General features: G+C 43.2%; 2 protein-coding genes across 6 annotated transcripts in view; one reads left to right on the forward strand and one right to left on the reverse strand.

The window, feature by feature from the left end:
- The first annotated feature begins 455 nt into the window (after positions 1-455).
- On the forward strand, positions 456-14873 carry LOC106603106 (lysophosphatidylserine lipase ABHD12). Of its 2 annotated transcripts, none has more exons than XR_014380332.1 (13): positions 456-699; positions 1068-1189; positions 1410-1515; positions 3040-3159; positions 3676-3706; positions 3795-3840; positions 4173-4302; positions 6169-6206; positions 9825-9970; positions 10217-10299; positions 12653-12731; positions 13044-13804; positions 14592-14873. XR_014380332.1 is itself a non-coding variant. In XM_045709893.2 (13 exons), the coding sequence occupies exons 1-13, from the start codon at positions 578-580 to the stop codon at positions 14641-14643; spliced, it is 1209 nt and encodes a 402-aa protein (XP_045565849.2). In that variant the 5' UTR covers positions 457-577; the 3' UTR covers positions 14644-14873. The 2 variants fall into 2 exon arrangements, 1 of the variants encoding a protein (XP_045565849.2); XM_045709893.2 differs by having other exon boundaries at positions 457-699; positions 13044-13177.
- Positions 14874-15572: 699 nt separating this feature from the next.
- The window catches only part of pygl (phosphorylase, glycogen, liver), a 109066-nt gene continuing 99052 nt past the window's right edge, over positions 15573-25586 (reverse strand). For all 4 annotated transcript variants that reach the window (XM_045709887.2, XM_045709846.2, XM_045709822.2 and 1 more), the window contains one exon: positions 15573-15762. In XM_045709887.2, coding sequence (XP_045565843.2) covers positions 15574-15762 — 189 coding nt within the window. In that variant the 3' untranslated portion in view covers position 15573. The remainder of the gene's footprint in view (positions 15763-25586) is intronic.

Below are 25586 nucleotides of genomic sequence, written 5' to 3' on the forward strand. Positions count from 1 at the left end.
AGGGAATCACATATTTTTTTATGGTTAAAAAAAAAATATATATATATATATAGACACATACCAAACTTTGCAAATAATTGAATAGCCTAAATAGGGCTACATGTTATATAAAACATGCCTTCGTAACATTGAAAACTTAAACAGTAAGTTGCTTTAGCTTTGTTATGAGTGTAAACTAAACAGTGTAATATAGGTTAACGACAGTGAAAAGCTGTAATTCTCTTTATTTGACCTATAATTATTAGGGCTCTTGATTTCCCTCTCCTCTGTAGCCTGTTGTTGTCAAACACAACTCATATCCCTGTGTGTGTGTGTGTGTGTGTGTGTGTGTGTGTGTGTGTGTGTGTGTGTGTGTGTGTGTGTGTGTGTGTGTGTGTGTGTGTGTGTGTGTGTTTGTGTGAAGCCTAATCAACATGTTGACGTTTATTAGCCTTTTCAGCCAATCAGCTTCCTATTACACAGAGACAACCCTTCACCTCATATTTCCCAAGCCTTGCTGTCGCCAGGAAGTAAACCTACTATAATCTCTCGACTATTTCTGTCAGTAAAATCTCTGCAGTTTAGTTTCCCCTTCAAAATGAGGGAAACAGTTGATACAGAAAACGAAACTAAGACCATGGACAGCAAGGAAACCCCTGGGTCTGAAAATAAGAAGTCTTACTGCAAACTGAATACTGTTACAAGTGAACGGTCACAGTGGTAAGTACTGTAGCCTTCATGCTCAGAAGCCAGCCTCTAGGACTGTATTTTCACTTGTTTCAGTGTTGTCACAGCTAACGTTGTCCCCAAGGTCAATTACAGAGAGAGACAGCCCTCTGGTGGACTAACATGTCATAGCCTACCAGTGTATAATCTACGAGTATATAGATGTGTAATGTATTGTAAAGTTGTTATAATACACAGCACTAGGTTACTATTGTTTCGCCCTGTTATAAGGCCTCTCATGCATGTTCAGACCATTTTCAACGGCATCATTCTACCTACATAAGTCTCAGTGAATGAAAGCCAGAGCGTCAAAGATAAATTTCCATTTTGGACAATAAAGTTTTCTTATCTTTATGTTACAGTTCTCCGGGGTTATCCATACTGAAGAAGGCGATCTTACTGCAGTGTATCGTCTACATCTCTCTGCCTGTCATTCTCTGCCTGTTTCCGTGGATACTAGGCCACGTTGTCTTTTCTCACTGGTGTAAGTAGTGGAGTTCAGTCTGACCCTATTGAAAACTCACATGGTGTAAAATGAGGAAATGACATCATTGAATGTTGCCTCTGCCTACGCTGCACACCGTGTTGACTGTATATACAGCAAACTACTATGTGTTCTGTCATATTATTACATGGAATGATCAGACAGGTAGGAACTGAATAAAGACTGATCACTTCCTTTTGTTTTTGAAATCTGTGATCAGTAAGGTTTCCGTACCTTGTGGACCTGACCAGTCCAGCAGAGCTCTCCCTGAACCACACTCTAAACTTCTACCTCATTCCAGAGGAGGGGATCTCACTGGGTGTATGGTAAGTCAGTGGATACGTCTCAAAATGGCACCCTATTCCCTACATAGTGCACTACTTTTGACCCCAAAATGGCACCGTATTCCTTACATAGCGCACTACTTTTGACCCCAAAATGGCACCGTATTCTCTACATAGTGCACTACTTTTGACCCCAAAATGGTAGCTTATTCCCTACATAGTGCACTACTTTTGACCCCAAAATGGTAGCCTATTCCCTACATAGTGCACTACTTTTGACCCCAAAATGGCACCGTATTCCCTACATAGCGCACTACTTTTGACCCCAAAATGGCACCGTATTCTCTACATAGTGCACTACTTTTGACCCCAAAATGGTAGCCTATTCCCTACATAGTGCACTACTTTTGACCCCAAAATGGCACCGTATTCTCTACATAGTGCACTACTTTTGACCCCAAAATGGTAGCCTATTCCCTACATAGTGCACTACTTTTGACCCCAAAATGGTAGCCTATTCCCTACATAGCGCACTACTTATGACCCAAAAATGGCACCCTATTCCCTACATAGTGCACTACTTTTGACCCCAAAATGGCACCCTATTCCCTACATAGTGCACTACTTTTGACCCCAAAATGGTAGCCTATTCCCTACATAGTGCACTACTTTTGACCCCAAAATGGTAGCCTATTCCCTACATAGTGCACTACTTTTGACCAGGGCCCATAGGGGCCCCCATTGTTGTTTTCACTAGTCAAGTGTTTTTCAATCATTGCAGACGGGTATACTACAAAACATTATCAAGGAGTTAGACAGCTAATTTTGATAAACAACCCAAAATATCGACTGATTTTCAGGTTCATTAAGAAAACTAAACTTCAATATGTGTTTTTGTTTGTTTTGTCAATTAGACCATGTTCATTTGAAGCTTTTCTTTCTAAAAAACAAACAGTTATTTCAGAATATTTCGGCAAGTTAACTCATTGATTCTGCTTTCCAGAGGCAGTTTGGAACTCAGTAGTGAGTGTTGCAACCGAGGACAAACTGTTTTTACACACTACTCGATTCAGCACTCGGCGGTCCCGTTTTGTGAGCTTGTGTGGCCTACCACTTCCCAGCTGAGCCGTTGTTGCTCCTAAATGTTGCCACTTCATAATAACAGCACTTACAATTGACCAGGGCAGCTCTAGCAGGGCAGAAATTTGAAGAACTGACTTGTTGGAAAGGTGGCATCCTATGATGGTGCCACTTCGAAGGTCACTGATCTCTTCAGTAGGGACCATTCTACTGCCAATGCTTGTCTATGGAGATAGGATGGCTGTGTGCTCGATTTGATACACCTGTCAGCAATGGGTGTGGCTGAAATAGCCAAATTTGAAGGGGTGTCCAGATACTTTTGTATATATAGTGTATGTGATTGTGTCTCAGTGCAATCAAGCTATGAAATTAATGTTATTTTCAAATACAATCTGTTTTTGGGCTTAGTTGTGGTTACTTAAGTGTAAAAAGTAACTTAAGCAACTTCACTCTGCACTGTTTGTTTGTGCTGTCTGTGTCTCTTAGGCATACGGTTCCCGACAGCCAATGGGAGAAGGCCCAGGGGGCCGGCCCTGAGTGGTACAGTGAGACTCTGGGAGATGGTTCTCCTGTTATCATCTATCTCCACGGCAACGTGGGCTCCAGGTGGGTCTAGTGTTGGGGTCGAGACCCTGTGTGTATCCTAAATGGAACCTTATTCCCTATATAGTGCATTACATTCGACCAGAGCCCTATGGGTGAGGGAGGTATGGGCCCTGGTCAAAAGTAGTGCACTGTATAGGGAATAGGGGGCCATTTGGGATGCACATCATGGTAGACACCTAATGAAGTCCAGTGGGTATTATTACATCATCAGGGTAATGTTCATTAGGGAACACCATGGTAAAATGTTTTGGAAATAGAAAATGAGTGTTCCTTTTGGAAAATAAGAACAGGTTCCCTGTTTCAGTACGTTTTCTTCCATTTTGTGCATGATGAATACGTCCCAGTAGTCACTTGTTTGATTCTTAGTTCCCGAGATTAAGTAAATCAGTGAAATCACTTGGTTTGTTCCACAGATATACCATAGTCATCCTAGTGTTGTTTCAATGAATGAGAAGGATTTTTTTTTTGTTTTGTTTTATGTTACTAAACTCTCAAACTGTCCTGTCATGTCCAAAGGGCCATAAACCACAGAGTGGAACTTGTGAAGGTACTGTATGTTGTTCTAGTCTGAAATAATGGATTTTGGACTATTGGTTAAAATAAGGATGTCCTAACCAAGGCGTTCTATTTTCTAGATCCTAAGTGCAGCAGGGTATCATGTACTGTCACTGGACTACAGAGGTAAGCATTACAAAAACCATTACAAAAACTCAGATGTGTCAAATAATCCCGTAATGTATGGCGATTTGACATGTAAATAAAAATGCATTAATTTATGAATTCATTAATTCAAACGAAAATAGGACTTCATGTAGTTAACGTAGTGTTGCTCTCTTAGACGTCTGGAGAGTAAATATATTTAATATTTTGCAATTCATTACATCTTTTTTTTTTTTTTGCATCAGATTTGTTGTCATGGTAGCAGAGTGTAAATATAGTCTACCCATGTTGAAAGCAGCCATAGTGACATCATGAATCAAAGGTCTTCTTTTGTCACCTTGCCTCTCCCCCAGGTTATGGAGATTCCAGTGGGGAACCCAGTGAGGTTGGGATGACCTCTGACGCCCTCTATCTGTACCAGTGGGTAAAGACACGCAGCAGGACCAGCCAGGTCTGTCTGTGGGGACATTCCTTGGGCACTGGGTGAGTGAGTATCTCCTGGTATTTTGCATTTTGTTTTGTTGTTGTTGAAACATTTGGGCCCAATATCAATCAATCAATCAATCAAATGTATTTATTAAGCCCTTCTTACATCATCTGATGTCACAAAGTGCTGTAAAGAAACCCAACCTAAAACACCAAACAGCAAGCAATGCAGGTGTAGAAGCATCTCAAATGGACTCCTAAGACTTACGTATTTGTGGAGTATTTGACAGGTTTAACCTATCTGGTAGTATCTCCACCCTGCCCTCTGATAGGCTAGGTGGAAGGTTCACCATTGGTTATACTAATCAAAATTCTCTTAACCTCTTGGGGCTAGGTGGGACGCTAGCGTGCCACCCGTGGTGCACTCCATCAACAGCAGGTGCATTTCAAGAGCGGCAAATTTGAATCCAAATAAATGTCAAAATTCAAATTTTTCAAAAATACAACTATTTTACACCATTTGAAAGATAAACATCTCCTTAATCTAACCACGTTTTACAATTTCAAAAAGGTTTTACGGCGAAAGCATAAATTTAGAGTATGTTAGGACAGTACATTTACAAGAGTTGTGTGTAATGTTTTGTCAAGTCAAAGACAGGGTCACCAAAACCATAAAACCAGCTAAAATGATGCACTAACCTTTTACAATCTCCATCAGATGACACTCCTAGGACATTATGTTAGACAATGCATGCATTTTTAGTTCTATCAAGTTCATATTTATATCCAAAAACAGCGTTTTACTATGGCATTGATGTTGAGGAAATCGTTTCCCTCCAATAACCGGCAGTCAAGTCAGCGTAACAAATTAAATAATTAAAATTAGAAAACATTGGTAAAATATTATATTGTCATTTAAAGAATTATAGATTTACATCTCTTGAACGCAATCAACTTGCCAGATTTAAAAATAACCTTACTGGGAAATCACACTTTGCAATAATCTGAGCACTGCGCCCAGAAAAATACGCGTTGCGATACAGACTAGACGTCATGTTGGGGAGATCTAAAATCGAAAATACTATGTAAATAATCCATTACCTTTGATTCTCTTCATCAGATGTCACTTCCAGGTATCACAGGTCCATAACGAATGTAGTTTTGTTCAAAAAAGCTCATCATTTATGTCCAAAAATCTCCGTCTCGTTAGCACATGATGTAAGCCAGCCGGACTTCTCGTCATGAACGAGGGGAAAAAATATATTTCCGTTCGTTCAAACATGTCAAACGTTGTATAGCATAAATCATTAGGGCCTTTTTTAACCAGAACATGAATAATATTCAAGGTGGACGAATGCATACTCTTTTATAACGTATTGGAACGAGGGTACCCAACATGAACTCGCGCGCCAGGTGTCTAATGGGACATCATCCTTCCATGGCTCTTGTTCGGTCAGATCTCCCTCCTGAAGACTCAAAACACTTTGCTGGTGACATCTAGTGGAAGCAATAGGAAGTGCCAAAATATTCCTAAACCCCTGTGTTTTTCAATGGGATAGGTTTAAAGTCAATACAACACATCAGGTATCCACTTCCTGTCAGAAAATGTCTCAGGGTTTTGCCTGCCAAATGAGTTCTGTTATACTCACAGACACCATTCAAACAGTTTTGGAAACTTTAGAGTGTTTTCTATCCATATATAATAAGTATATGCATATTCTAGTTACTGGGTAGGATTAGTAACCAGATTAAATCGGGTACATTTTTTTTATCCAGACGTGCAAATGCTGCCCCCTAGACCCAACAGGTTAAGATCTCCACAAGTGCAGAGGGTTTAAGGCTTAGCGGTCAATTTGGGATTCACCCTGGGTTTCATTCTAGACTCTTTTCCCCAAAATGAAGATGTGTGAACTGTCTCCGCAGGGTGGCCACCAACGCTGCTGTAAAGATACAGGAACAGGGTGAGTTACTCCCACCAGTTCCTACACCAGTTCCTACACCAGTTCCAGACAGTTCCTACACCAGTTCCAGACAGTTCCTACACCAGTTCCTACACCAGCTCCAGACAGTTCCTACACCAGTTCCTACACCAGTTCCTACATCAGTTCCAGACAGTTCCTACACCAGTTCCAGACAGTTCCTACACCAGTTCCAGACAGTTCCTACACCAGCTCCAGACAGTTCCTACACCAGCTCCAGACAGTTCCTACACCAGTTACAGACAGTTCCTACACCAGCTCCAGACAGCTCCTACACCAGTTCCAGACAGTTCCTACACCAGTTCCAGACAGTTCCTACACCAGTTCCAGACAGTTCCTACACCAGTTCCAGACAGTTCCTACACCAGTTCCAGACAGTTCCTACACCAGTTCCAGACAGTTCCTACACCAGTTCCTACACCAGCTCCAGACAGTTCCTACACCAGTTCCAGACAGTTCCTACACCAGTTCCTACACCAGCTCCAGACAGTTCCTACACCAGTTCCAGACAGTTCCTACACCAGTTCCTACACCAGCTCCAGACAGTTCCTACACCAGTTCCAGACAGTTCCTACACCAGTTCCTACACCAGCTCCAGACAGTTCCTACACCAGTTCCAGACAGTTCCTACACCAGTTCCTACACCAGCTCCAGACAGTTCCTACACCAGTTCCTACACCAGTTCCAGACAGTTCCTACACCAGTTCCAGACAGTTCCTACACCAGTTCCAGACAGTTCCTACACCAGTTCCAGACAGTTCCTACACCAGCTCCAGACAGTTCCTACACCAGCTCCAGACAGTTCCTACACCAGTTCCAGACAGTTCCTACACCAGTTCCTACACCAGCTCCAGACAGTTCCTACACCAGTTCCTACACCAGTTCCAGACAGTTCCTACACCAGTTCCAGACAGTTCCAGACAGTTCCTACACCAGTTCCAGACAGTTCCTACACCAGTTCCTACACCAGTTCCTACACCAGTTCCAGACAGTTCCTACACCAGTTCCTACACCAGTTCCAGACAGTTCCTACACCAGTTCCTACACCAGTTCCTACACCAGTTCCTACACCAGTTCCAGACAGTTCCTACACCAGTTCCTACACCAGTTCCAGACAGTTCCTACACCAATCAAATATGTTTTTAAATCCATGACAGGGAAAAGTGTAGAGAACCGGACATATATTTTGTCAGTGGTGATGAACAAAGTCAGAAGTGTTCAGATCAAAGTGAGCGGACTCTGATAAAGGTTTAGTTAGTTCAGTCATACCTCAATAGGTGGACCATGGGCCGGACCCAGAACGGAGGTCAATACCGTCAACAACAAAAAACATACAAAAAAACCTGCAGGAAATTAGGTTTAAAACTGCTAATTTTTCTCTCTGCCAACAAGAGGGGTTAGTTTGGGTTACGAGCTGGGGGGTTTGTTACTACGCCGATAAATGACAATATCGAACCGGACATTTGCCACCGAGGACATTTGAGCACTTCTGATCTAGTTCGTTTATCTACCTTCAAAGCTACAATGATTTTCGATTTCACAATTTATTCATCTGATTTGGAGGTGCACTCAATTGTTATTTTTCCTGTTGTTTTCAACGTCAGTGACTGGTCTTGATAGTGACTGGTTCTGATAGTGACTGGTCTTGATAGTGACTGGTCCTGATAGTGACTGGTCTTGATAGTGACTGGTCCTGATAGTGACTGGTCTTGATAGTGACTGGTCCTGATAGTGACTGGTCCTGATAGTGACTGGTCTTGATAGTGACTGGTCCTGATAGTGACTGGTCCTGACAGTGACTAGTCCTGATAGTGACTGGTCTTGATAGTGACTGGTCCTGACAGTGACTGGTCTTGATAGTGACTGGTCTTGATAGTGACTGGTCTTGATAGTGACTGGTCTTGATAGTGACTGGTCCTGATAGTGACTGGTCCTGATAGTGACTGGTCTTGATAGTGACTGGTCCTGATAGTGACTGGTCCTGATAGTGACTGGTCTTGATAGTGACTGGTCCTGATAGTGACTGGTCCTGATAGTGACTGGTCCTGATAGTGACTGGTCTTGATAGTGACTGGTCCTGATAGTGACTGGTCCTGATAGTGACTGGTCCTGATAGTGACTGGTCTTGATAGTGACTGGTCCTGATAGTGACTGGTCCTGATAGTGACTGGTCCTGATAGTGACTGGTCCTGATAGTGACTGGTCTTGATAGTGACTGGTCCTGATAGTGACTGGTCCTGATAGTGACTGGTCCTGATAGTGACTGGTCTTGATAGTGACTGGTCCTGATAGTGACTGGTCCTGATAGTGACTGGTCTTGATAGTGACTGGTCCTGATAGTGACTGGTCCTGATAGTCATGATAGTGACTGGTCCTGATAGTGACTGGTCCTGATAGTGACTGGTCTTGATAGTGAATGGTCTTGATAGTGACTGGTCCTGCGTGCCAGTCTGCTTGTGCTGCCAACGTCAGTGACTGGCCTCAACACAATCTCAATGTTCAGTATGCAGCTGGAGTTTATGCAGGGGCCACTGATAGAACCTCTATTAAAAAGCATGACACCCCACAAAAATGTGTAGAGGTGCTGACTGAGGGAGAATAAACTGTATAAAAGAAAGGGAGTCGTACTCTACACACGTTCCAAACAATTTAAAGTGATGCTCCGGAACTTTTGTATAATTTCAGCCAGTAGTTTTGATAGTGGTGCTCAAAAGCCAAACCGGGTCCCAGTTTTTTTTGGGGTACTACGTCCTCCATTTCAAATGTAATTTTACATCCTGCTTTTTGTTTTGCAATTCGTATATATATAAACAGTACCAGTCAAAAGTTTGGACACATCTACTCATTCCAGGGTTTTTCTTTATTTTTACTATTTTTTACATTGTAGAATTATAGTGAAGACATCAAAACTATGAAATAACACATGAAATCGTGTAGTAACTAAAATATTTTATATTTGAGATTATTCAAAGAAGCCACCCCTTGCCTTGATGACAGCTTTGCATGAGTAGGTGTGTCCAAACTGGTACTGTGTAAACATTTGTTGTGCTTTAAGATCCTGGACTGTATCTTTAATGGGTAAACATTACTTTTGGGCATGCAGTTCAAGCATTGATTATGTAACTCTAAAGAAGTCACTGATTGAACATACCATTAATAATGGATCTATGACAAAAATGTTTGTCATGACATGTTTCCATGTTTGTCTTGACTTGTTTGTCTTGAAATGTTTCCATGTTTGTCTTGACATGTTTCCATGTTTGTCTTGACATTTTTCCAGGTTTGTCTTGACATGTTTCCATGTTTGTCTTGACATGTTTGTCTTGACATGTTTCCAGGTTTGTATTGAGATGTTTCCAGGTTTGTCTTGACATGTTTCCATGTTTGTCTTGACATTTTTCCAGGTTTGTCTTGACATGTTTCCATGTTTGTCTTGACATGTTTGTCTTGACATGTTTCCAGGTTTGTCTTGACATGTTTGTCTTGACATGTTTCCAGGTTTGTATTGAGATGTTTCCAGGTTTGTATTGAGATGTTTCCATGTTTGTCTTGACATGTTTCCATGTTTGTCATGACATGTTTGCATGTTCGGCTTGACAGCAATGGAGTTGGCCAGAGAAAGAGCACGTCATCTGAGGAACATAACACAAGCAGATCTGGAGCCAAGCTATGCTGTTGATGGTGTGATCCTGGAGGCTCCGTACACCAATATGGAGGAGGAAGTAGCCAGCCATCCCCTCAGCATGGTGAGGTGTCTCTCTCTCTCTCTCACTCTTGTCCGTCTGCCTATCTGCCTGCCTGCGGCCTTGTGTAACAGTGTGTTATTGCACTATGAAACCCAGAGATGGCTTAATTTCCCTGTTTCAGAAGAATGATCCAGCAATCCATCCATCCATCTCCTTCCTGTATATTTGACCCATATTGCTCTACTCTGGGACTAGTTAAGCTCAAAACATTTCTGAACTGATATTGTTGTTCCCTTCTATATTCAGATGTATCACTATCTTCCAGGTTTTGAGAGCGTTCTTCATCACGTCATGCAAAGCAACAACATGGTGTTCGCTAACGATGAAAAGTAAGTACCGCCTGTGTTACCATGACAACACAGGTAGAGGATGGCTGTGTCCCATAGTACACTACTGTATAGTGCCACACATTTTGACCTATAGGGCTCTGGTCAGAGGTAGTGCACTGCACTATATAAAATCAAATGTTATTGGTCAAATGCGCCAAATACAACAGGTGTAGGTAGACCTTACAGTGAAATACTGAGGAGCCCTTAAAACAACAATGCAGAGTTAAAAGTAAGAAAAATATTTGCTAAATAAAAAAGTTCATAGTAACACAAAAAACAATAACATGGCTATATACAAGGAGTACCAGTACTGAGTCAATGTGCAGGGGTACGAGGTAATAACATGGCTATATACAAGGAGTACCAGTACTGAGTCCATGTGCAGGACAGGGGTACGAGGTAATAACATGGCTATATACATGGAGTACCTGTACCGAGTCAATGTGCAGGGGTACCAGGTAATAACATGGCTATATACAAGGCGTACCAGTACTGAGTCCATGTGCAGGGGTACGAGGTAATAACATGGCTATATACAAGGCGTACCAGTACTGAGTCCATGTGCAGGGGTACGAGGTAATAACATGGCTATATACAAGGAGTACCAGTACTGAGTCAATGTGCAGGGGTACGAGGTAATAACATGGCTATATACAAGGAGTACCAGTACTGAGTCAATGTGCAGGGGTACCAGGTAATAACATGGCTATAGACAAGGAGTACCAGTACTGAGTCAATGTGCAGGGGTACCAGGTAATACAGTATGTACATGTGGGTAGGGGTAAAAGTGACTAGGCAATCAGGACAGATAATAAAACAGAGTAGCAGCTTATGGGAAGAGTGAAAGCATCAACTGTGGCGTCAGTATGCATGTGTGTTTTGTGTGTGTTAGTGTATGTAGTGTGTGTTGGAGTGTCAGTGTAGTGAGTGTGTGGGTAGAGCCCAGTGGGTGCAAGAGAATAATTCAGATAAATAAATAATAAAGGGGGGGGGGGGGTCAATGTAAATAGGCCAGGAAGCCATTTGAGGTTCCCGAGTTGTGCTGCGGTCTAAAGCACTGCATCTCAGTGTTAGAGGCGTCACTACAGGCCCTGGTTCGATCCCGGGCTGTATCACAACCGGCCGTGATCGGGAGTCCCATAGGGTGGCGCACAATTGGCCCAGCGTCATCCGGGTTAGGGGAGGGTATGGCCGGGGTAGGCTGTCATTGTAAATAAGAATTTGTTCTTAACTGACTTGCCTAGTTAAATAAAAAATAAAAGATAAAAGATGAACTGTTCATCAGTATTATGGCTTGGGGGTAGAAGCTGTTCAGGTGCCTTTTGGTCCCAGACTTGGCGCTCCGGTACCGCCGTGTGGTAGCAGAGAGAACAGTCTGTGGCTGGAGTCTTGACAGTATTTAGCGCCTTTCGACGATTTTATTTTTTATTTTATTTAACTAGGCAAGTCCTCTAACAGCACCTGGTACAGAGGTCCTGGAAGGCAAGGATTTCGGGCCCCTATCCTCTGTATCGCCTTGCGGTTGGATGGCGAGCAGCTGCCATAACAAGCGGTGATGCAACCGGTCAGGATGCTCTCAATGGTGCAGCCGTAGAACTTTTAGAGGATCTGAGGTCCCATGTCAAATCTTTTTTTAGCCTCCAGAATGGGAAGAGGTGTTGTCGTGCCCTCTTCATGACTGTGTTGATGTGTGTGGACCATGATAGATCCTTAGTGATGTAGACACCGAGGAACTTGAAGCTCTCGACCCGCTCCACTGCAGCCCTGTCGATGTGAATGGGGGCGTGCTTGGCCTTTCGTACCCTGTAGTCCACGATCAGATCCTTTGTCTTTATAGGCAATAGGGTGCCATTTGAAATGCAACCCTACTCTGGTAGCTAGACTCCTCTAATCTCGTTCTGTAGCTAGACTCCTCTAATCTCGTACTGTAGCTAGACTCCTCTAATCTCGTACTGTAGCTAGACTCCTCTAATCTCGTACTGTAGCTAGACTCCTCTAATCTCGTACTGTAGCTAGACTCCTCTAATCTCGTACTGTAGCTAGACTCCTCTAATCTTGTACTGTAGCTAGACTCCTCTAATCTCGTACTGTAGCTAGAATCCTCTAATCTCGTACTGTAGCTAGAATCCTCTAACCTCGTACTGTAGCTAGACTCCTGTAATCCCGTACTGTAGCTAGACTCCTCTAATCTCGTACTGTAGCTAGAATCCTCTAATCTCGTACTGTAGCTAGACTCCTCTAATCTCGTACTGTAGCTAGACTCCTCTAATCTCGTACTGTAGCTAGAATCCTCTAATCTCGTACTGTAGCTAGAAAACTACTGACGTTGGGTTATTGTGTTTGCTTTATGCAGTTTAAAGACCTTGACCACTCGTATCCTTTTCCTACACGCTGAGGATGACAATGTGGTTCCTTTTTACATGGGCCAGAAGGTACGTAACATACTGATCTTGTAGAAATTAAAGACATTTAGTGATTTAGGGAAACTTGTGAGGTTTTTAAATCCAATCCATACATTGATGTGTGCACTGTTACTATACTGTAGTAGAATGAGCTAGAATGTATGTGTGTGTGTGTGTGTGTGTGTGTGTGTGTGTGTGTGTGTGTGTGTGTGTGTGTGTGTGTGTGTGTGTGTGTGTGTGTGTGTGATATGTGTGTGTGTGTGTGTGTGTGTGTGTGTGTGTGTGTGTATATATATATATGTATGTGTGTGTGTATATATGTATGTGTGTATGTCTTCCCAGCTGTACCAGATTGCACTTCAAGCCCGTAGACAACTGGATGCAGAGTACCAGGTGTTCATGGTATCCTACAGTGAATCCTTAGGATACTCACACAACTATATCTATTTGGATCCCAACCTGGCCAGTGTTGTTGGGTAAGTTATATATATCTGTCACAGTTGTCGTACTGGAGAGAAGACCAAGGCGCAGTGGGTACCGGAATACTCATACTTTAATTTATTATTTAAAGTGAGTAACGGGGGGGAAAAAACAAGAAACAGAACGACAGCTAACAGATTTGCAGGCTAGACAAACAGCAGTGCAAATACAACTACCCACAAAAACCCAAACCAAACACACACCTCTATATAGGACTCTCAATCAGAGGCAACTAGAAACACCTGCCTCCAATTGAGAGTCCAGCACCCAAACCTAAACATAGAAAACCTAAACTAGACAGAACGTAGAAAAACTAAACTAGACAGAACGTAGAAATACATACAAAACACAAACCCTCTGCCACGTCCTGACCAAAACTAATACAATTACTCCCTCTGCTGGCCAGGACGTGACAATATCCATAATCCCAACCTGGCCAGTGTTGTTGGGTAAGTTATATATATCCATCATTCCAACCTGGCCAGTGTTGTTGGGTAAGTTATATATCCATCATTCCAACCTGGCCAGTGTTGTTGGGTAAATTATATATCCATCATTCCAACCTGGCCAGTGTTGTTGGGTAAGTTATATATCCATCATTCCAACCTGGCCAGTGTTGTTGGGTAAGTTATATATATATCCATCTTTGCCAATAATGGACACAACTTGTGTTGATTGAAAGTTAAAGTACAAATACAAGGCCTGTGTGCGTCCCAAATGGCGCCCTAGTCACTGAGTGGACAGAACATTAGGAACACCTGCTGACCAGGTGAAAGCTATGATCCCTTATTGATGTCACTTGTTAAATCCACTTCAATCAGTGTAGATGAAGGGGAGGAGACAGGTTAAAGAAGGATTTTTAAGCCTTGAGACTTGGATTGTGTATGTGTGCCATTCAGAGGATGAATGGGCAAGACAAAATATTTACTGTAAGTGCCTTTGAACGGGGTGTGTTAGTAGGTGCCAGCCGCACTGGTTTGAGTTTGTCAAGCACTGCAATGCTGCTGGGTTTCCTGTGTATATCATCAATGGTCCACCACCCAAAGGACATCCAGCCAACTGGACACAACTGTGGGAAGCATTGGAGTCAACGTGGACCAGCATCCCTGTGGAACACTTTCGACACCTTGTAGAGTCCATGCCCCGACAAATTGAGGCTGTTCTGAGGACAAAAGGGGGCATCTCAATATTAGGAAGGTGTTCCTAATGTTTATGTACACTCAGTGTGATAGTGCACTACTTTTAACAAGAGCCCTATGGACCCAGGTCCAAAGTAGTGCACTATACAAGGGACCATGTGGGTCTCACACTTGTTGTTTATATGAGATTAACAACGATGGGGTCAAGTTCAGAATAAGGGATATTCACTGTCTTGAAAATGATTTGGGTTTCATTTGCTTTTCTCCGCAGGCGGTTTCTACAAAGCAAGAATAACAACATTGATAGACCGATAGTTCGGTGAGTCGGCGACATTTTAGGGGAAGAGCTGCCCACTGTAAAAAAAAAAAAACGCCCAGAACGGGAAAAATTACACATACAGTATTGCCTGTTCATGGTCTTTGTGAGATCCTTGTTCCTCACTCAAAACTTTCACAAGGGCCGTGTCCATGTTTCTGTGTCAGTTTGTGTATTGCACTAGTCTCTCAGTGACTGTATGAATATTACAATTAAAAAGTTTGAACAACAAAGACATCAGATCAGACACGAATATATTTATTTTGATGTAACACAGAACATTAGAAAAACAAGGGCCATAATAAACTATGGAAAATATTCAACCCTTGCTATAGTATGAGACAGTTAAGAATGGACCACTCACTGGTAGCTGACTAAACGGGCAGTTTCCCCAAATGGCACCCCTGTTCACTTTACAGTGCACTACTTTTGACCAAGGCCAATAGCGCTCTGGTCAACAGTAGTGCACTATATAGGGGACAGGCTGCCATTTGACCTTGTATTTAGAAGGTGGATTCAGAAATGCTGGGGTAAAATAGATAATTTGGTTTGTAGATTCTGAAGGTATGTGGCAGACTGTTATTTTGCATCAGTTAAGGTGCTTTACAAACAGAGCTCAGTTTATTGAGCTAAAAAGGGGCAATCTGGGATTTGACTGGTTTCAAAAACATGGTTAAAACACTTCAATCTCACAGATGGACTTGCCTCCATAGCTCTGTTTATACATTTGGGAGTGGCTATCCCTCAGCTGTTTACCAAAAGTGGTGTGGTGACTGCTTTGTTGTTGTCTGAATCACAGATTGTCCCTTTAAAATAACACTTCTGGGTGACGGTTCCATAGATACAGATCTAGAATCCACTTCACCTCAACCATTAGAAAAACTGACCCAAGATCAGCGTCTAGGGGCCATTTCACCCTACACCACACCAGGCAGCCTCACTTCTCCGTCAGCACCCTGGCGGTCTCCTCCAAGGCCTTGCGGGGCTCGTTGGGGGGTGGGATCTTTAGATCAGTAGGCTTCACCCCCCACACCTGCGTGGCGTAGTCGGTGATGGTGCGGTCGCTAGAGAACTTTCCGGAAGCAGCGATATTCTTGATCGCCATCTGCGTCCACTCCTTAGGACTCTATAAGAAACAACATGAATAATATATATCATATACTGTATGTCATCCTATAATACAACATTTTAATTTATAATAGATATTATCATGGTAAAATATAAGTAAAGTGTACTTACACTTTGGTCACTTAAAGTAAGTGCATTTAGTTATGGTAGCTAAGACAACCACACCTCCAAGGTAGCTAGGACAACCACACCTCCAAGGTAGCTAAGACAACCACACCTCCAAGGTAGCTAAGACAACCACACCTCCAAGGTAGCTAAGACAACCACACCTCCAAGGTAGCTAAGACAACCACACCTCCAAGGTAGCTAAGACAACCACACCTCCAAGGTAGCTAAGACAACCACACCTCCAAGGTAGCTAAGACAACCACACCTCCAAGGTAGCTAAGACAACCACACCTCCAAGGTAGCTAAGACAACCACATCTCCAAGGTAGCTAAGACAACCACACCTCAAAGGTAGCTAAGACAACCACATTCACTATACAGTGCATACGGAAAGTATTCAGTATCCACATTTTGTTACATTACAGCCTTACTCAAAAATGTATTAAATATAACAATTTCCTCATCAATCTACACACAATACCTCATAATGACAAAGCGAAAACAGATGTTTTGAAATGTATAAAAACAAACTAAACCAGAAATACCTTATTTACATAAGTATTCAGACCCTTTGCTACGAGACTCAAAATTGAGCAAAGTTGCATCCTGTTTACATTGATCATCCTTGAAATGTTTCTACAACTTGATTGGAATCCACCTGTGGTAAATTCAATTGATTGGACATGATTTGGAAAGGCACACACCTGTCTATATAAGGTCCCACAGTTGACAGTGCATGTCAGAGCAAAAACCAAGCCATGAGGTCGAAGGAATTGTCCGTAGAGCTCCGAGACAGGATTGTGTTGAGACACAGATCTGTGGAAGGGTACCAAAACATTTCTGCAGCATTAAAGGTTCCCAAGAACACAGTGGCCTCCATCATTCTTAAAAGGAAAACGTTTGGAACCACCAAGACTCTTCCTAGAGCTGGCCGCCTGGCCAAACTGAGAAATCGTGGGAGAATAACCTGCCCAGGGACTGCGGTTGAAAATTAGCCGGCTGGCTAAAACCGTCACTTTTACTGAAATGTTGATTCATGTGCACTGTGTCCCTGTAAAAATAAAATTAACTCAAACTCAAGGGCCTTGGTCAGGGAGGTGACCAAGAACCCGATGGTCTCTCTGACAGAGCTCCAGAGTTCCTCTGTGGAGATGGGAGAAATTTCCAGAAGGACATCCATCTCTGCAGCACTCCACCATTCAGGTCTTTATGGTAGAGCGGCCAGACGGAAGCCACTCCTCAGTAAAAGGTACATGACAACCCGCTTGGAGTTTACCAAAAGGCACCTAAAGGACTCTCAGACCATGAGAAACAAGAATATCTGGTCTGATGAAACCAAGATTGAACTATTTGGCCTGAATGCCAAGCGTCACGTCTGGAGGAAACATGGCACCATCCCTACGGTGAAGCATGGTGGTGGTCATGCTATGGGGATGTTTTTCAGCGGCAGGGACTGGGAGACTAGTCAAGATCGAGGGAAAGATGAACGGAGCGAAGTACAGAGAGATCCTTGATGAAAAACTGCTCCAGAGTACTCAGGGCCTGAGACAATGCAGCGGTGGCTTCGGGACAAGTCACTGAAGGTACCTAAAAATAGCTGTGCAGCGACGTTCCCCATCCAACATTACAGAGCTTGAGAGGATCTGCAGAGAAGAATGGGAGAAACTCCCCAAAATACAGGTGTGCCAAGCTTGTAGCGTCATACCCAAGAAGATTCAAGGCTGTAATCACTGCAAAAGGTGGTTCAACAAAGTACTGAGTAAAGGGTCTGAATACTTATGTAAATGTGATATTTTAGTTTAAAATGTTTTTGTAGAAACCAGCTTTTTTCTTTGTCATTATGGGTGTGTAGATTGATGAAGAAAAATGTAATCAATTTTAGAATAAGGCTGTAATGTAACAAAATGTGGATAAAGTCAAGGGGTCTGAATACTTTCCGAATGCAATGTATATACACAAAAGTATGTAGACTTGTGGACTCAAATTAGTGGATTTGTCTATTTCAGCCACACCCGTTGCTGATAGGTGTATACAATCGAGCACACAGCCATGCAATCTCCATAGACAAACATTGGCAGTAGAATGGCCCGTACTGAAGAGCTCAGTGACTTTCAACGTGGCACCGTCATAGGATGCCACCTTTCCAACAAGTCAGTTCGTCAAATATCTGCCCTGCTAAAGCTGCCCCGGTCAACTGTAAGTGCTGTTATTGTGAAGTGGAAACGTCTAGGAGCAACAACGGTTCAGCCGCGAAGTGGTAGGCCACACAAGCTCACAGAATGGAACCGGCGAGTGCTGAAAGCGCGTAAAAAATAGTTGGTCCTTGGTTGCAACACACTACCGAGTTCCAAATTTCCTCTGGAAGTCATAATGATGATTACCTGATATAGTTATTAACTAGAGGTACATGAGGGATAATGATGATTACCTGATATAGTTATTAACTAGAGGTACATGAGGGATAATGATGATTACCTGGTATAGTTATTAACTAGAGGTACATGAGGGATAATGATGATTACCTGATATAGTCGTTATTAACTAGAGGTACATGAGGGATAATGATGATTACCTGGTATAGTTATTAACTAGAGGTACATGAGGGATAATGATGATTACCTGGTATAGTTATTAACTAGAGGTACATGAGGGATAATGATGATTACCTGATATAGTCGTTATTAACTAGAGGTACATGAGGGATAATGATGATTACCTGATATAGTCGTTATTAACTAGAGGTACAGGAGGGATAATGATGATTACCTGATATAGTTATTAACTAGAGGTACATGAGGGATAATGATGATTACCTGGTATAGTTATTAACTAGAGGTACATGAGGGATAATGATGATTACCTGGTATAGTCGTTATTAACTAGAGGTACATGAGGGATAATGATGATTACCTGATATAGTTATTAACTAGAGGTACATGAGGGATAATGATGATTACCTGGTATAGTCATTATTAACTAGAGGAACATGAGGGATAATGATGATTACCTGATATAGTCGTTATTAACTAGAGGTACATGAGGGATAATGATGATTACCTGGTATAGTTATTAACTAGAGGTACATGAGGGATAATGATGATTACCTGATATAGTCGTTATTAACTAGAGGTACATGAGGGATAATGATGATTACCTGATATAGTCGTTATTAACTAGAGGTACATGAGGGATAATGATGATTACCTGGTATAGTCGTTATTAACTAGAGGTACACGAGGGATAATGATGATTACCTGGTATAGTTATTAACTAGAGGTACATGAGGGATAATGATGATTACCTGGTATAGTTATTAACTAGAGGTACATGAGGGATAATGATGATTACCTGATATAGTCGTTATTAACTAGAGGTACATGAGGGATAATGATGATTACCTGGTATAGTCGTTATTAACTAGAGGTACATGAGGGATAATGATGATTACCTGGTATAGTCGTTATTAACTAGAGGTACATGAGGGATAATGATGATTACCTGATATAGTTATTAACTAGAGGTACATGAGGGATAATGATGATTACCTGATATAGTTATTAACTAGAGGTACATGAGGGATAATGATGATTACCTGGTATAGTCGTTATTAACTAGAGGTACATGAGGGATAATGATGATTACCTGGTATAGTCGTTATTAACTAGAGGTACATGAGGGATAATGATGATTACCTGGTATAGTCGTTATTAACTAGAGGTACATGAGGGATAATGATGATTACCTGGTATAGTCGTTATTAACTAGAGGTACATGAGGGATAATGATGATTACCTTCTCCTCCCTCCTGAATCCTCCTCCCCCTCCCCCCCCCCCTCCTCCCTCTCTGCGGATGACTTCGTCAACCATTTTGAAAAGAAGGTTGACGATATCCGATCCTCGTTTGCTAAGTTAAACGACACCGCTGGTCCTGCTCACACTGCCCTACCCTGTGCTTTGACCTCTTTCTCCCCTCTCTCTCCAGATGAAATCTCGCGTCTTGTGACGGCCGGCCGCCCAACAACCTGCCCACTTGACCCTATCCCCTCCTCTCTTCTCCAGACCATTTCCGGAGACCTTCTCCCCTTCCTCACCTCGCTCATCAACTCATCCTTGACCGCTGGCTACGTCCCTTCCGTCTTCAAGAGAGCGAGAGTTGCACCCCTTCTGAAAAAACCTACACTCGATCCCTCCGATGTCAACAACTACAGACCAGTATCCCTTCTTTCTTTTCTCTCCAAAACTCTTGAACGTGCCGTCCTTGGCCAGCTCTCCTGTTATCTCTCTCAGAATGACCTTCTTGATCCTAATCAGTCAGGTTTCAAGACTGGGCATTCAACTGAGACTGCTCTTCTCTGTGTCACGGAGGCTCTCCGCACTGCTAAAGCTAACTCTCTCTCCTCTGCTCTCATCCTTCTAGACCTATCTGCTGCCTTTGATACTGTGAACCATCAGATCCTCCTCTCCACCCTCTCCGAGTTGGGCATCTCCGGCGCGGCCCACGCTTGGATTGCGTCCTACCTGACAGGTCGCTCCTACCAGGTGGCGTGGCGAGAATCTGTCTCCGCACCATGCGCTCTCACCACTGGTGTCCCCCAGGGCTCTGTTCTAGGCCCTCTCCTATTCTCGCTATACACCAAGTCACTTGGCTCTGTCATATCCTCACATGGTCTCTCCTATCATTGCTATGCAGACGACACACAATTAATCTTCTCCTTTCCCCCTTCTGATAACCAGGCGGCGAATCGCATCTCTGCATGTCTGTCAGACATATCAGTGTGGATGACGGATCACCAGCTCAAGCTGAACCTCGGCAAGACGGAGCTGCTCTTCCTCCCGGGGAAGGACTGCCCGTTCCATGATCTCGCCATCACGGTTGACAACTCCCTTGTGTCCTCCTCCCAGAGTGCTAAGAACCTTGGCGTGATCCTGGACAACACCCTGTCGTTCTCCACTAACATCAAGGCGGTGACCCGATCCTGTAGGTTCATGCTCTACAACATTCGCAGAGTACGACCCTGCCTCACACAGGAAGCGGCGCAGGTCCTAATCCAAGCACTTGTCATCTCCCGTCTGGATTACTGCAACTCGCTGTTGGCTGGGCTCCCTGCCTGTGCCATTAAACCCCTACAACTCATCCAGAACGCCGCAGCCCGTCTGGTGTTCAACCTTCCCAAGTTCTCTCACGTCACCCCGCTCCTCCGCTCTCTCCACTGGCTTCCAGTTGAAGCTCGCATCCGCTAGAAGACCATGGTGATTGCCTACGGAGCTGTGAAGGGAACGGCACCTCCATACCTTCAGGCTCTGATCAGGCCCTACACCCAAACAAGGGCACTGCGTTCATCCACCACTGGCCTGCTGGCCCCCCTACCTCTGAGGAAGCACAGTTCCCGCTCAGCCCAGTCAAAACTGTTCGCTGCTCTGGCACCCCAATGGTGGAACAAGCTCCCTCACGACGCCAGGACAGCGGAGTCAATCACCACCTTCCGGAGACACCTGAAACCCCACCTCTTTAAGGAATACCTAGGATAGGATAAAGTAATCCTTCTAACCCCCCCCCCTTAAAAGATTTAGATGCACTATTGTAAAGTGGTTGTTCCACTGGATATCATAAGGTGAATGCACCATTTTGTAAGTCGCTCTGGATAAGAGCGTCTGCTAAATGACTTAAATGTAAATGTAAATGTAATGATTACCTGGTATAGTTATTAACTAGAGGTACATGAGGGATAATGATGATTACCTGGTATAGTTATTAACTAGAGGTACATGAGGGATAATGATGATTACCTGATATAGTTATTAACTAGAGGTACATGAGGGATAATGATGATTACCTGGTATAGTCGTTATTAACTAGAGGTACATGAGGGATAATGATGATTACCTGGTATAGTTATTAACTAGAGGTACATGAGGGATAATGATGATTACCTGGTATAGTCGTTATTAACTAGAGGTACATGAGGGATAATGATGATTACCTGATATAGTTATTAACTAGAGGTACATGAGGGATAATGATGATTACCTGATATAGTCGTTATTAAATAGAGGTACATGAGGGATAATGATGGATACCTGATATAGTTATTAACTAGAGGTACATGAGGGATAATGATGATTACCTGGTATAGTCATTATTAACTAGAGGAACATGAGGGATAATGATGATTACCTGATATAGTCGTTATTAACTAGAGGTACATGAGGGATAATGATGATTACCTGATATAGTCGTTATTAACTAGAGGTACATGAGGGATAATGATGATTACCTGGTATAGTCGTTATTAACTAGAGGTACATGAGGGATAATGATGATTACCTGGTATAGTCGTTATTAACTAGAGGTACATGAGGGATAATGATGATTACCTGGTATAGTCGTTATTAACTAGAGGTACATGAGGGATAATGATGATTACCTTCTCCTCCCTCCTGAATCCTCCTCCCCCTCCCCCCCCCCCTCCTCCCTCTCTGCGGATGACTTCGTCAACCATTTTGAAAAGAAGGTTGACGATATCCGATCCTCGTTTGCTAAGTTAAACGACACCGCTGGTCCTGCTCACACTGCCCTACCCTGTGCTTTGACCTCTTTCTCCCCTCTCTCTCCAGATGAAATCTCGCGTCTTGTGACGGCCGGCCGCCCAACAACCTGCCCACTTGACCCTATCCCCTCCTCTCTTCTCCAGACCATTTCCGGAGACCTTCTCCCCTTCCTCACCTCGCTCATCAACTCATCCTTGACCGCTGGCTACGTCCCTTCCGTCTTCAAGAGAGCGAGAGTTGCACCCCTTCTGAAAAAACCTACACTCGATCCCTCCGATGTCAACAACTACAGACCAGTATCCCTTCTTTCTTTTCTCTCCAAAACTCTTGAACGTGCCGTCCTTGGCCAGCTCTCCTGTTATCTCTCTCAGAATGACCTTCTTGATCCTAATCAGTCAGGTTTCAAGACTGGGCATTCAACTGAGACTGCTCTTCTCTGTGTCACGGAGGCTCTCCGCACTGCTAAAGCTAACTCTCTCTCCTCTGCTCTCATCCTTCTAGACCTATCTGCTGCCTTTGATACTGTGAACCATCAGATCCTCCTCTCCACCCTCTCCGAGTTGGGCATCTCCGGCGCGGCCCACGCTTGGATTGCGTCCTACCTGACAGGTCGCTCCTACCAGGTGGCGTGGCGAGAATCTGTCTCCGCACCATGCGCTCTCACCACTGGTGTCCCCCAGGGCTCTGTTCTAGGCCCTCTCCTATTCTCGCTATACACCAAGTCACTTGGCTCTGTCATATCCTCACATGGTCTCTCCTATCATTGCTATGCAGACGACACACAATTAATCTTCTCCTTTCCCCCTTCTGATAACCAGGCGGCGAATCGCATCTCTGCATGTCTGTCAGACATATCAGTGTGGATGACGGATCACCAGCTCAAGCTGAACCTCGGCAAGACGGAGCTGCTCTTCCTCCCGGGGAAGGACTGCCCGTTCCATGATCTCGCCATCACGGTTGACAACTCCCTTGTGTCCTCCTCCCAGAGTGCTAAGAACCTTGGCGTGATCCTGGACAACACCCTGTCGTTCTCCACTAACATCAAGGCGGTGACCCGATCCTGTAGGTTCATGCTCTACAACATTCGCAGAGTACGACCCTGCCTCACACAGGAAGCGGCGCAGGTCCTAATCCAAGCACTTGTCATCTCCCGTCTGGATTACTGCAACTCGCTGTTGGCTGGGCTCCCTGCCTGTGCCATTAAACCCCTACAACTCATCCAGAACGCCGCAGCCCGTCTGGTGTTCAACCTTCCCAAGTTCTCTCACGTCACCCCGCTCCTCCGCTCTCTCCACTGGCTTCCAGTTGAAGCTCGCATCCGCTAGAAGACCATGGTGATTGCCTACGGAGCTGTGAAGGGAACGGCACCTCCATACCTTCAGGCTCTGATCAGGCCCTACACCCAAACAAGGGCACTGCGTTCATCCACCACTGGCCTGCTGGCCCCCCTACCTCTGAGGAAGCACAGTTCCCGCTCAGCCCAGTCAAAACTGTTCGCTGCTCTGGCACCCCAATGGTGGAACAAGCTCCCTCACGACGCCAGGACAGCGGAGTCAATCACCACCTTCCGGAGACACCTGAAACCCCACCTCTTTAAGGAATACCTAGGATAGGATAAAGTAATCCTTCTAACCCCCCCCCCCCTTAAAAGATTTAGATGCACTATTGTAAAGTGGTTGTTCCACTGGATATCATAAGGTGAATGCACCATTTTGTAAGTCGCTCTGGATAAGAGCGTCTGCTAAATGACTTAAATGTAAATGTAAATGTAATGATTACCTGGTATAGTTATTAACTAGAGGTACATGAGGGATAATGATGATTACCTGGTATAGTTATTAACTAGAGGTACATGAGGGATAATGATGATTACCTGATATAGTTATTAACTAGAGGTACATGAGGGATAATGATGATTACCTGGTATAGTCGTTATTAACTAGAGGTACATGAGGGATAATGATGATTACCTGGTATAGTTATTAACTAGAGGTACATGAGGGATAATGATGATTACCTGGTATAGTCGTTATTAACTAGAGGTACATGAGGGATAATGATGATTACCTGATATAGTTATTAACTAGAGGTACATGAGGGATAATGATGATTACCTGATATAGTCGTTATTAAATAGAGGTACATGAGGGATAATGATGGATACCTGATATAGTTATTAACTAGAGGTACATGAGGGATAATGATGATTACCTGGTATAGTCATTATTAACTAGAGGAACATGAGGGATAATGATGATTACCTGATATAGTCGTTATTAACTAGAGGTACATGAGGGATAATGATGATTACCTGATATAGTCGTTATTAACTAGAGGTACATGAGGGATAATGATGATTACCTGGTATAGTCGTTATTAACTAGAGGTACATGAGGGATAATGATGATTACCTGGTATAGTTATTAACTAGAGGTACATGAGGGATAATGATGATTACCTGGTATAGTCGTTATTAACTAGAGGTACATGAGGGATAATGATGATTACCTGATATAGTTATTAACTAGAGGTACATGAGGGATAATGATGATTACCTGGTATAGTCATTATTAACTAGAGGAACATGAGGGATAATGATGATTACCTGATATAGTCGTTATTAACTAGAGGTACATGAGGGATAATGATGATTACCTGGTATAGTTATTAACTAGAGGTACATGAGGGATAATGATGATTACCTGATATAGTCGTTATTAACTAGAGGTACATGAGGGATAATGATGATTACCTGATATAGTCGTTATTAACTAGAGGTACATGAGGGATAATGATGATTACCTGGTATAGTCGTTATTAACTAGAGGTACACGAGGGATAATGATGATTACCTGGTATAGTTATTAACTAGAGGTACATGAGGGATAATGATGATTACCTGGTATAGTTATTAACTAGAGGTACATGAGGGATAATGATGATTACCTGATATAGTCGTTATTAAGTAGAGGTACATGAGGGATAATGATGATTACCTGGTATAGTCGTTATTAACTAGAGGTACATGAGGGATAATGATGATTACCTGGTATAGTCGTTATTAACTAGAGGTACATGAGGGATAATGATGATTACCTGATATAGTTATTAACTAGAGGTACATGAGGGATAATGATGATTACCTGATATAGTTATTAACTAGAGG

The sequence above is a fragment of the Salmo salar genome, chromosome 01 (genome assembly GCF_965601325.2).
Source record: "Salmo salar chromosome 01, fSalSal1, whole genome shotgun sequence".
Taxonomy (NCBI): domain Eukaryota; kingdom Metazoa; phylum Chordata; class Actinopteri; order Salmoniformes; family Salmonidae; genus Salmo; species Salmo salar.